General features: G+C 43.3%; 1 protein-coding gene across 1 annotated transcript in view; it reads left to right on the top strand.

Annotated features, from left to right (window-relative positions):
- Window positions 1-11,127, top strand: part of PRKCQ (protein kinase C theta) — a 46,514-nt gene extending 35,387 nt beyond the window's left edge. Inside the window, exons 15-18 of the mRNA XM_072865560.1 lie at window positions 265-403; window positions 4,964-5,152; window positions 7,941-8,069; window positions 9,407-11,127. Of these exons, the coding sequence (XP_072721661.1) occupies window positions 265-403; window positions 4,964-5,152; window positions 7,941-8,069; window positions 9,407-9,562 (613 nt within the window). The 3' untranslated portion in view covers window positions 9,563-11,127. The remainder of the gene's footprint in view (window positions 1-264; window positions 404-4,963; window positions 5,153-7,940; window positions 8,070-9,406) is intronic.
- Window positions 11,128-13,650: the final 2,523 nt, after the last annotated feature.

The following is a 13,650-nucleotide window of genomic DNA, read 5'->3' as shown; positions in this document are numbered from 1 at the left end:
TGCATCCTCAAAGGAGGCAGCTTTTAGAAGATGTTTTGGGTAAAGTCTTCTCCAGCAAATGAATCAGTACTGGGACAGAAGGAATGAGGAAGAGGAATATTGAAGTCCAAGAGAGCAGCTCCTCATTCGGCCCTCAACCTTTGTAACTGCAACATGTAGGCACTACATAGAGGCAGATAGCAAGTTAATAAGCGTAATGTGCTAAAATAACTTGCGTGGCTCTGTAACACTTTAAACGAGGGGTTTCCTTCTCTTCCTCCACAGAGACTTGAAGCTAGACAATGTCCTCTTGGACAATGAGGGGCACATCAAAATTGCTGACTTTGGGATGTGCAAGGAGAACATGTTTGGAGATGCAAAGACAAGTACTTTCTGTGGAACTCCTGACTATATTGCTCCTGAGGTAGGTGTGGGGTCCATGGAGGTCAGCAAGCCGCTGTGGGACAAAGAATGTGTCTTAAGACATGACCGTCAGTCAGTGGTGGAGGGTACAAAGAGTAATTTGCTTTTGAGCAATGCCAGGCTAGAAACTGGATTTTAGTTTGACTCAGAGTCTGCGTCACTGTCTGGCATTGCATATTTTTGTGGCTAATTCATTTTTTGTGCAAATGGGCCTGGGAAGCAAGTTGTGTTTGGCTTAACCAAGAAACAGAATGCTTAATGGAAATCCAGTTTGGGCCATGGCAGAAGAAGCTCCAAGAGGTAGGTCCTGCAATTCAGGGACAGAAAAAGCACAAGGAATGGGAAGCATGTTCCCTAGCTAGCTAACAGTAGGCTTCCATGGCTGTACAGGCTCCTTGGTAGCTAGTAGGGAGCTATGGGCACTTCTAAGGGATGATGTTCATCACAACCTAAGAGAGAAAATAGAGAAAGGTGGGACAAAATGCCCGCCTGGAGCTGATTCTCCCTCCTCATTGATTAACCATCTTTTAGATAGAGAAGCGAGGCTGGGTCCATGATAGACCAGAGACTGGGGTTCACCCTCCCTCTGGGATATGCTCTGATGCTTGAATAGGGTTGGCACCCATAAGCTTGGACTTCTCTCTTACTCAGACAGGTTCTTAGCTGGCTGCAAACACAGCCTGCATCACAAGCATTCTCCCAGAGCTGAATAAGTTAATATATGCTCTGAAAAGGCTCTGCCATCAGAGGCATAACCTTAAAACTGAGCACAGGTTTGAAGGTCTGTCTAGATAAAAAACAACCAAAAGCTGCTTGTAAAAGGGACTGAGATGCTTGGAGGCATAAACATGAGAGTGGTCATACATCCTGATTTTTCCCCTCTAAATGCCAGCAGTCAGAGGAGAGGTGGTGTTTTCTGGAGGACAGCTGGGACCCGAACTGCTAAGTCTGGGCTCTGGACAAACTGCTTCTCTTCTTTGGCTGTGCACGGTGCCAGAGCACCTCATGCCACTGCATGAATCTGTCCCTGGAGGACATGCCTCCACAAGTTGCCTCCTGGTGAAGGAGACTCTAAAACTAGAGATGATGGAGTTGTATCAGGGCCAGGCTGTGCTTGAGCTAACAAGGGCAAGGCAGAGCTTGTAGCTTGTGTTAAGGTCCCCTTGACTCAGGAGGGCTGGGGCTTGCATGGAGACAGTCTCTAAGCTCCATGCAAAAACATGCCAACAGTTCCTCTTCTCCTTCTGCAGTTGATATCTACTGATACTTGGTGGAGAAAAGCTGAACCTGGCCTCCATGTGCCCATGCAATAAAACTGGGTGGTCACAGGCACCAGACTCCAGCTTGCCCATAGCGAGATCCTTTGCCCTTCCCCTCATTTCTTTCCATTTTTTCCCAGACAGAAACTTGTTCTTTTTTTTTCCCCCTAGTAAATGTAGATATTTTGGACTAGATCCCTCCAGAAAAGAGAAAGCTCCCTTAACCTGGTGACTTCACACAATGATAGATCTTACTGTGGAGAGGCTTTAACTAATTAGGTGGCAAATTGGGGCCAAAGAAAACATTTTTCAGCTCAGAGAAGAACCTACAAGTCACCCATGCATCATGTCCGACATCACTTTGAAATCCATTTATTTGCCTTTCAAGATCCCATTTCCTGATTTTAGTGTTTTCATGATGGATATTGGAACTCTCCAAATAGCTTTTAAAGCTTTCATTTTTTTTCCCCTCCACTATAATTCATTGATCTTTTACTGTGCACCAAGGGCTTGATTCTGATCTGGGTTACACCACTGCTGACACAAAGGCTGGTCTCTTCAAATTAATTGGATTTGTATTGCCTAAGAGCAGGTCTAAGTGTGCTCTGCAATCAAGCTACAATTGTCTTTTATTCCACTTCAGTATGCTTTTATTTTAAAAAAAAAAAAAAAGCTATTTTCTGGTCCTAAAAAAAAGAGAGCCAAGTGATAATCCATTATCTGTGATTTTACTTCATAGAAAAGAGAAAGACTAAAATAGCTCAGAGTTTTATTTCTGCATCATCATTTATTTTAGTGATTCAACGAGTGCATATAAAACATTTTACCTCTAAATCGAAAGCACTGCTAGAGTTTATGCATCATCTCTCCCGCCAGAGGCTGGAGCACTGGACTTTTTGTCAGTATTTCATTGCGGCTGCTAGCACTATAATTTGTTACGGACCCAGCACCTTGGCTACAGCCGTGCAAATAAGGGGACTTTGGGTCAGTAGACAAGCAATTTTTTATTTCAAAAAATAGTTGACAAAAAAAAAGAAGACTTAACCTGAAATGAAATTTCTGAGTTTGTTTATTTTTTCCAGAGAATTGCAAAGCTAACTTGACTTCCATAAAGCATTTAATTTCATTCTCCAGGCATTTTATATTTTAAAAGGTAAAGCCTTATATAAACAATGTGTCTTTTCAGAAGGAAAGGTTGGGTGATTTTGTTTATAAGTGACTCAGAATAAATATATTTGGGAGTCTTGCTCTTTCCTTTTTTTTGACTATGAGTGAAACACATTGTATATATTGCCTCTCACATTCAAATACGTTTTTTGTCCTTTTTGCATCTCCTCTTTTGGCATTTTTGGAGACAGATGTGTTAGTCATGAACACTCTACATCAGCTTGGGTTTAGACTTCTGATATTAAGTTCCTGCTTTGCTAGATGCCACAGTACATTAGAGGGGGATATTTCTCACCTAATGCGAGGAAATTCATCTAAAAGTGAAGCACCTGATGGCACTTTATAGTGCTGTAGAAGGGCAAACATCCCAGAAGACAAATAATCCCTTCCTGTCTTAGGTGTGTAAGTCAGTTAAAATCACCGTTTTTCCTCCATTAGAATAGAGTAGAGTAGAGTAGAAATAGAACAGAATAGAACAGAACAGAAAAGAAATAGAATAGAATGAACTATTTCAGTTGGAAGGGACCTACAACAATCATCTAGTCCAACTGCCTGACCAATTCAGGTCTGACCAAGTTAAAGCATGTTGTTACAGGCATTGTCCAAATGCCTCTTAAACACTGCCAGGCATGGGGCATCGACCACCTCTCTAGGAAGCCTGTTCCAGTGTTTGACCACCATCTTGGTAAAGAAGTGCTTCCTAATGTCCAGTCTAAACCTCCTCTGGTGCAGAGACTCTGGGTAACTAAATTAATAAGACACATAACTTTTAGGCAATAAGATGAATCTGGGCCCAAGTGGCAATTTACAAACAATGCAGACAAGGTATGAAAACACTGAAGAAATTACTCATCTACTTCCACTGGACCTCAGAGCCAGCAGTAAAGATTACCTCTCTAAATCATAATTTCTCAACTATCAGCAGTTTCATATGTACTGATCTGGATAGTTGTTTTCACTGGTATTAAGCCATCTCCATGGCTTGTCATTGATACCTACACCATAGCTGTAGTATAGGAGATCACATGTGCAACCAGGCTTTGGGCTCAACAGTAAAGATTGTGCCTTAAAATGAGCTATTCCTCTCTCCAGCTCTAAAATCCTGATAAGGATCCCAGACAACATAGTCATCACATGTACCTTTAAACATCTGCAATGTAAATATCTATGTATAAGCCAAATAGGGGGTTGCATTTCACAGCAGGTAGATACTTAGCTGGATGTCTAAAATTAGACTAATTCTCTTCCTTGAATATAAAAGGAGCTAATGATAACTGGTTCATCTCTAAGTATCTCCATAACAGATATCTAAAGGCAGGTGAGATTAATTTTGCTTCCCCAGAGGGGAAGTTTGAGAACTTGGTGGTGTCCAGCCAGGTTTGTAGGGGAAGAAAATACCACATCCCTTCTTAGGGGAGGTCATCACTCCAGCTGACTCTCCCTGGCCCCCACACACTGGATTTAGCCTTCACTTTATAGCTGACACAGAAAGGCACAAACCAATGGACTGACTGAGGACAAATTCCCATTCCTCTACCTATAACTCAGTTGGTCCAAGAGGACAGATCAGCAACCACTTTCTCATGTTTTTCCTGGGGCAGATTTTGCAGGGGTAGATTCACACCATTTCCACTGACTGATAGCCCTAAACTACCCTTACACTTTCAAACTAGTAATTTTAAAATACAGCTTCTGTGAGTTAAATCAGTCCCAAAATGCTAATACTTAACCATTTGTCTTCTTGGAGTTCACAAGCCTGATTTGAACCCCTGGGATAACTTGGAGAGCAGGCAAAAGATGATTTGCCTCACTTTTTTTTTGTTTCAGATCTCTGGTAGCCAAGGATTTGTTCAAGTAACTTAAGAGTAACTAGAGAAACATACCACCTGTTATCTGTAGTGTGAAGGACTGTTTTGTCACCAAGGTGTGTCTGCAATTTGGAGCTCCCTCAACCACAGCCTCTGCACCACTGGCAGATGCTCTGGCTCATCCCCTTCAGGCAGGGGGAAGCACCTCTGCTATCCCACTCAGTGCAAAGTGACTGATAAAAGGTCAGGGTCTGGCCACCCTTCTGAAGTTGAAATATTGACGTCAGATATTTTGCATCTGTCTTTGTCACTCCTCTCTTTGGGCAGATATTGCTGGGGCAGAAGTACAACACCTCTGTTGACTGGTGGTCCTTTGGTGTCCTCCTGTATGAGATGCTTATTGGCCAATCTCCTTTCCATGGCCAAGATGAAGAGGAGCTTTTCCAGTCTATCCGTATGGATAACCCGTTCTACCCTCGCTGGCTTGACAAGGATGCAAAGGACATTTTGGTGAAGGTAAGAATTACCACACATTGAACAACAGTCTTTTTGCCAGAACTGTCATATTTGATTTGTGCATCTTCAGCTGTTGTTCAGAGAAACAAGTTTAGTGTGATAGGACGAGAGAGAGTCACTTTCTTGTCTGTGGAGCTCAAAGCACACCTGACCTAAGTCATAAGGCCATCTTGGTGTCTTCTTTCTCCTGAGTTGTGATGATGGCTCCTCACATCCAGTAAGTAGGGTCGCAGGGTATCAGATACCAGCAAACATCAGTTTCTTGGCAGAGCAATCCCTAAGGTGCAAGGCATGTTAACTCCTGGAAAAGATATTTTGCCAGGCTTCAAACTAAGGGTTACAGTGACTTCCTTGAAAATTATGGCTTTGAAGCAGTTCTTGTGCCTCAGAGATATGAGGACATCGAGGGTAGATTGCTTTGGTGTTCAGCTTGATTTTCAGTAGAGAATGTTTTTCATCTTTGCACTGAACTAAAGAGCAGGAAAACAAAGCCTGAGCTGTGTCCTGAAGTGGAGGAGCTACTCAAGCTAGTAGCACCATGTCATCTGGATTTTTGGCCCTTTGAATCTCCTACATAGCAATGCATAGTGTCCTTTCTGAGTGGAGCACTCTTCTGTTTCCCTCTGTTGCCTCCCAATGGGCATCCTCCTCGTCTTTTAGGTTCCCTTCCATTAATACGCTGATTTTTTCATTGCCTCCTTCTCAGCCTCGTGCCATGTAGCATTGTAGCCTTTCTGGCTTGGGATGCAAATTATTCTAGAGTTGCAAGATAAAAATGCAATGAAGTCACAGCTAGTCTAATAAGTTACCTCCCCTCAGTTGGGCTTTGGACTGACGTTGAACATGATCTAAGCTAAGGCATTTTACCTCAAGATGGAGCATGGTGAGAGATCATGTACAGAAGGTTATAATGGCTCAGCTGATGTGAGGTAACTTGTTCATCACTGGATTTTTGTCATATTTGACCTACAGTCCCTACCTTGCCTTTTGCATTTACAAAGCGACAGGGCAACATACAGCGTTCCACTACAAAAAAATGGAGAATAGGAGATTACTTTAGCATCTGTGCTGGGCTCAGATGTTTAGGTATCACTATAAAATTATAATAATGAAAACATTCAAAAGAAGTTGTTCCGGAAGACATACCATAGCAGACTGAGATTTTGAATGTCTATTTCTGGGACATATGCTGCCATCTTTCTGCACAAACAACCTGTACTTCTGTCAGGATTAGAGATGTTAATCATCTTTATACCAATCAATAAACTTCCTTGCGTAGGAAAAAAAACATTTTCTCCCTTATCGGCTACTCTCATTGCCACTGACTCTGGATAATTACATATTCCACCCTGCTTAATGTCTGTATTATCAGCACAGAATTTAACCTCTGGAATCTGCACTGCTGTGTAATCAGTTGTCTGTAGGACACTTTAGTTTTGGTGAGGCTTTGCCCACAGTGCTCACCAAAACCCAATGCCTGGGTTTTTTTCAAACAAGCCCTCAATGGTCCATATATCAGATTCTTTTGCTGCCACTTTTGGCTTTAGATATTTATATTTATTCTTTGCTGAGTGGTATCTATTGTATGCTCACTGTTGGCCAAATAGAGTAGCAAGAAACTTCTACCATATGTAACCCAAGTCCATTTTGAGATTACCTCCAACAGTAAAGTGCATTTGAAAATTTGCCCTTACCTCTGAAGTAGGACATATTGGCTGCATTCAGGTCACCTGCTATCAAGTGTTGCCACTATTCCTCTCCATTGACTTTAGAGGGATCTAGGATCTGGCGGTATATGGAGCTGACCTGGAGGCCCCAGACATTTTACTGCAGATGTAAAGACAAATTTTAAACTATTCACACCCACCATTACAGCAATATTTCAACACTACGTCCTGCTCATGAACATTGAGAGGAGCTCTGAAGTGTTTAGCGCTCCTGAAACTCTCCCCCAGAAACACTTCAGCTGCTTCCAGAGTCAAATTGCTCCTGTGTCACCATAAAAACATCTATGACAAAACAGGTTATGTTTACACTAAACTGAAGAGTGGGCTCAGACCTGCACGTAGCTGATGGTGAAAAGATATGCCCCCAGTTCTAGCTTTTTCCTACCTTCAGCAGAATTAGTCATCCACAGGACTTGTAGCCTGCAGTGTGCACCAAACGCATGCTATCTGAATTGGGACTCTTTTGACAAAGTAGACGGTTGTCAGCATCTGAGCTAGTCAGTGGAGAGAAGCAAGCACTTCCAGGGTGTCTTTTATCTCAACTTTAAGTGTGTAAAGAAGGTCAGATGATTTGACTGTTTTTCTCCATTAATTATAAAGGGTCAAATAGTGACATCCCAAGTGTCCAAAGGTGTAGAAGGTGAATGCAACCCCACATAGGCCAGACTAGTATTTTCACAAATTACGCTTATATTTCGGCCCTAAAAATTTTCCTGATAGGAAGAAATTGTCCAGACAAAAGCTTGCGAGTGCAATCCAGATATTTCACCTGTGTAGTTGCATATTTGCATGCTCAGACACATATGTTGTTGCCACTGTAGCAAATTTGTCCTCTCTCTCCTGCGAAGGAAAAATACAGCCAAGGTCTCTCAGTTTTGGCATGTTAGGCTAAGAATCCAAACTGGTTCCCCAATCAGAGATTTAGTAAGTTAGAAGAGTCTTCACACTCTCACCAACCATGCTTGAGTTTGAAGTCTAAGGCCCTATCTGGTAGGACTGTCCTAATGAATACACCGTTATTGATAAAAGACTAAGGTATTTCTCTTTCTTCAACATTCTAGCTTTTTGTAAGAGAACCTGAGAGGAGACTGGGAGCAAGAGGGAACATCCGCCAGCATGCCTTTTTCCGGGAAATAAACTGGGAGGCTTTAGAAGAAAGAAGGATGGAGCCTCCTTTCAAACCGAGAGTGGTAAGAATGCATCTTCTTTCAATTCCACCCATCTCATGTCTTTCTTTCCTGAATGATTCATTCCACAAATATTTAAATCCTCCAGCACATGCTAGCACTAAACCAAAGCCAGGACCCACAGTAATGTTACAAACCCATTTATTTAGGGGCACTGTCCAAAATCTTCAGATATGGGTCTTTAATGTCAAAAACCTCAAATCCTGTTTAGATTCAGGAAGTCAGGATTTTAAAGGTGGATAAATGTCTGCTTCACACTGGAACTAACAGTTTAAGGCACCAAGTTAAGGCTTTCAAAATCCCCTCAAACTTTCAGGGATATCTTCTGGAGTTGCTCTGCACATGCAGCCTCTCTGTCTTTAGGACTTTGGTCTTGGACAGTCAGAATGGAAAGTGTTGACTCTTACTTAAATGTCCAAATGCAGATTAAATTGTTCACAGGCTGTCTGGTATGTTGTGTACATCAGACGCAAGCAGCTGAAACCATCTACAATTTGGATCTACCACAGCCTCACTCATTGTACAGTCACTGGAAAGATAACTGTGAACTATGTATATCTATTGGCTGGGCTGCCTGACCTGATCGTCATGACTACTACGTTCTGATGGCTATAAGCTCAGGTCAGGCATGCCCACACCTGAGAAACCATAAATTACTCATAAGTTTCTCAATTACCATAGCAGGGTTCTGGATGCCACTTAAAACACCTTCCCTTAACCACATAAGCGCAACCCATTCTGTAGGGGTTATCTTTCACTGCACTGCAGAAGGTAAAGAAGGAAAAGCAGTTCAGGTAACCAAGTGGTTAGCTAAGTCAGGATAGTCCTAACTATTAATAAACAGTCCTATTAAACTATTAAAGTCCTATTAATAACAATAATATAATTTAATTTGACAAGTGCATCATACTTTCGTTTTACAGTCCTTCACAAGTGTTATTTAATTGATGGGTCCAGTCTGCTGTGTTACAAAGCTGTAACATCCCTGCCTGGCAGAATTAATGGATCACAGGCTCAGTGCCTCCTATATAATATTTATTCCCATTACTACTTCAGTAGGATGGTAATAAGGAAGTGATTAGCACTGGCTGCTGGATATCAAGAGCTCAGACAGAAGTTCATTGCAGTTTGACATGTTACCGTGCATCGTTTGGGCTGGAGTAACTAATCATTGTGCAGAAGGCCAAGAGCAAATGCATTGCGGGTTCCCTGGCTGAGCTAAGCTTGCTCCCAACTAGTTGAGCTTAGCCCATAGGAAGCAGACTGACAGGGCCAGTACCATTGTAATGAAGATCTGAATATTAGTGGTTTGACATAATTTTTTTTTCCTTTTCTTGAAGAAATCTCCGAGTGACTGTAGCAACTTCGACAAGGAATTTCTAAATGAAAAACCTAGACTGTCCTGTGCCGACAGAGCACTGATTAACAGCATGGACCAAAATATGTTCAGCAACTTTTCTTTCGTGAACCCTAAAATGGAGAAAATATTTTCCTGAGATCTGCCTTACTGAAGGGTTTCTCTGTAATGGTTTGAGTAACACTTTGTCAACTGAAGACTGTACATGGTTATTTTTATCAAGAACCCACCAGAAAAACACCTCAGTGAAAGTTTGTACCATGCCTGGAGGCTTCCAGCTTATTCCAGTCTATAGCAGATGCCAGCCACTCTTCACTGATGATGAAGTTTCTTTGTGGTATCTTTTGGTCTCTCTTCTCTCTTTTCCCAATGTTCTTGAAGTTGAGAGCATCTGAAAATGAGGAAGTGACAAAACCTGTTCCCCACTACTTGTACACACAGCCAACGGGTTTCTCTGTAAGAAAAAACAAGTATATTTGAGCTTCTGGTGATGTCAGTGCCCATTTCTGCAATTCTCACCTTAGCCCACCTCCTTCTGAAGGACAACTGGTTTGCTCAAGGCCTGAGGGCATCTTGGAAGACTTCAGGCTGGGTGCTTTGGTAACCTCCACTTGTACATGTGCAGAATTGTGCATGTGTAGACAGGAGTTTTGAAGAAGCAATTTTACTCCCTACACACTTTAAAAGTAATGTTCACAGGTGTTAGGACTCAATTTTGCTCCACTGGGACAAAGAGACTTTGCAGGTGTCTATTCCAGCATTTGTACGTCTCAGTCAGAGGCCCTGGAGCTAAGGACTCAACCCCAAAGGAGGATCATTGCCATGGCAAGTGTCAAGATCAATACAAAACACCAGTGGTTTACACTTAGTACTTGAGCAGGAAGGATGGGAACTTGCAGTCCAGCAGAAAACCTCGAGAACCCCTGTTCTAAAGCTTTAACTAGCCTCACACACGCTAGGCTCAGAGCAAAATGTGGACTGGATATTTTGGAGTTTTAGCCTAAAACTGCATGAAAAGGGTGGAAGAGGTTTCCTCAAACCATTGTTTAAGCATCGTAAAACTGGCCTTCCAGTCACAGCATTGGCATATTTTACTTGAAAGGTGGTAATCAGTCCTTGCAAAGGCTGATATACTTTCTATTGCTTTAAATGATGTCCCAACTCTTTGGCATGCATTGCAGACATAGGTCAACAAGCTGCACCCAGCGGCCACAGGGCAGGACAGCCCATTGTGTGAGGGTGGTCCTCTCATTTACCTCGTGACATTTTGCTGTGTGTTCTATCCCTTTGCAGTCTGTGGAAACGTAGACGGGTTAAAAAAAAATCTTTTCTGTGATCCTTTCATCATTGGATCCTTTTAAATAAAGATGCACTGTTTTCTGAAGTTGAAGAGATGTGGAACCGCCCAGTTACTGCTTGTCACTGAGACACCAGTTAAATTCCGGGTCAAAATTAAGTCAAAGCCCAAACAGAGGATTCTGTAATAGCTTAGACTTAGGCAGTCACCCCAGCTGGTGTTAGGCTCTAATTGAAGTGTATACATTTGGAGTTTCGTTGCATGAACCCCTCCAGTCCATGGAGAAAGAGAAGCTTTAGAAGGTGAGTCACCCCAAAATCGGATTCTCTTCAGAGGTCCTTTCTGGCTCTGCTGGACCAGGCTGTCAGCTTGGACCTCCCAACAGAATGAATGCAGCCTTGCAGGCAGTGCTGGGGTACCGCTGGCAGTGACTGCAGGCACTGAATCCTGCAGGACCAAGAGCAGAAGTGCCTAACGTCGACAGGAAAAGCAGAGCACGCTGAAAAAGGTTTCAGTCCAGTGACTCTCATGAAATCCTTGTTTGTGCTGTATGAAATGCAGGGGGAATTTGTGCTCACAGTTTGTGCATCTGGTCATCATGTTTAATTAGAACAGTTAACATGAATTTTTTAAATGCCAGTGCTGTTTGTACAGTTTAATAAAATGTTGTGTATAATTGGAAAATGGGCATTGAAGTGATTAAATAGGGACAAAGAACAGAGGTGCTTAGAAAAGCCATTAAAATGGCTCTGCACTTTCTGGGGGATGTTCCCCAGGGGAATTTCAACCCATAAACACAGAGGATCAGCAAGCATTTGAACAACTGTAACTACTCCACAGATCAGCATCTAAAACAAGGATTTGGCGCTGTGCAAAGGTATCCAAGAAGAGAGTAAAATGTTCCTTTTCACTACCAGAAGGTGACATGGCTGTTAACGGGCTCTAGCATCTCAAAGGGGTTGCAGAGCCAGATGTGCAGAGGTCGTTACTATTAGAGGGCGATTCAGGTCATCTTCCTTTGACACCTGAATGAGGTTGGATCAGCCAAGCCCTGGGAGGGCCTGACTCTGTCCACATGCTATGGATGGAGTCCAGATGGCCTGATCCAGCCTAGATATTGCATTTCTAAGCATTTGAAAATTGGCAGTATCCCACTCTAAATGACTGTTAGGGATGTTTTCTTTGCAATGGCACAGTGTTTTGTGCTTGACGCCAATGCAGGGATACCCCAAGAGTGTAGACTAAGGAGGGTGCTGAATCACCTCTTGTGGTTAAGTAACTGAAGAGCAACAGGGTTTAACACCTCTCTGACCAGAGGCGGGATCTCTGCACTCCAGCTATGGTCCTGCATAGCTAAACCAGCCAAACTTAAGAGTGACTTGTAAAGGAGCACATTAGAGTAACAGCTAGAGCAGACACAGTGTTAGTCTTACTGCAGGGCTTTTGATGCAAACCACAAGAAGAAGTGCCTGCTTCTCTCTGCAAGGTGTCTTCAGCTTAAAAACCAAATAAACTCATTGAGGATGGGGGGAGGGAGATGGGGAGAGGTGGGTACGAGCCACCACGAACGTGCGTGCTATGTGTCTCACCACTGCCACAGCCTGAAAACCCTCCCAGCTGTGCCTGTGGTGTGCAAATAGTGACGTGGTAAGCAGCAAGCGTTTTCCTGTGGTGGCAGCGATTGAGAGATAGGAGCCGATGAGGGCTGAAAGCCAAACACCCGCCCGGAAATGAGCAGAAGCTCAGGTACTCACAAAGATGCTCCTTTGCCTTGACTAAACCTGGCACCTCCATACCCATCTTGTCTTTTCTTCTTTCTTTTTTTTTTCTTTCTTTCCCCTCCTCCATAAAAATGTTAATTTTATGGCATAGTAGATGGGGCTTGCCAGGTTTGGTTATTCATTCGCTGAAGACCCAATCCTATTCTGGAGCCCCATGGAATTACAGCACTGCCCTAGGAGCATGGCAGCTGCAAACATCAGGGTCTGACCTCCAGCACTACCTGCTTCAGCTCAAGTTTTGGGAGTCCTCACCACCCAACCGCTCCTTCCTCAGTCTTGCTGCTTCACTTGACAGATGCATGAACTCCTACTTGTTGGCATTCACCAAACCAAACCTCAGGCTGATAAACAGGTCAGGACAAGTGGGAGTCACCAGCGCTGAATTCAGCCCTCCTGCAAAGACCTCCAAGTTGCTTTCCAGAGGAGGTTGGTTGGTCTCACAGCTCCTCAGCATGCAGCTCAGGGGTATGGTTGCCTCTCCCACAAGGAAGACTAAGCTCCATCCTGCACCTCACCAAGCTCTTTGCTGCCCATGCAGAAAGGAAAGGCAACTTTGCCCAGTGGTTACCAAGCACATCCTGCAGTGGAGAGGTATCACCAAAAGTCCCCATCTGCCACTACAGCTCCAAATAGTGGGTACTGCAAGTAGGTATGCTCCTCCCTTTACTATTGTATTTGTACCTTAGACACTTAAAACCCAAGCAAGAGATCACAGCTGGGACCTAAACTCTCTCTCACTCCAAGAGATACCAGCTCAGCTAGTGTATCACTTACAGCAGCTATGATCATACTCAATATGTGGCCCAAAGCGTGCCTTGCAGTGTTGTGAAGCCAGCAGAGGTCCCAGTGCAGACCACAGGAAGCTTTTCTACCTTCCTTGCTTACAAAGTTTTATCTTTGCTGTATCACAGCAGCCGAGACAGCACATGTAGAGCTGGTGAAATACAGGAATTAATGTATTTCTGGCTCTTCTGTAACTGGCACTGTTTGCGAGCCAGTGGTCCTGTACAGCTCAGCGACTGTACCTGACATGATGGGGTCCATTCTACTGTATGGTAACAGGCGCGATGGAGTCCTTTATCCTCTGTATTACCTTAATGTTTATATACACAAAGACATGAAATAATTGAAAAAGAAAAGGAAAGTGAA

Source organism: Ciconia boyciana, chromosome 1 (assembly GCF_034638445.1).
Source record: "Ciconia boyciana chromosome 1, ASM3463844v1, whole genome shotgun sequence".
In the NCBI taxonomy this organism is placed as follows: domain Eukaryota; kingdom Metazoa; phylum Chordata; class Aves; order Ciconiiformes; family Ciconiidae; genus Ciconia; species Ciconia boyciana.
Note: the sequence above shows the minus strand (reverse complement) of the source record. Positions and strands in the feature narration are given on the sequence as shown.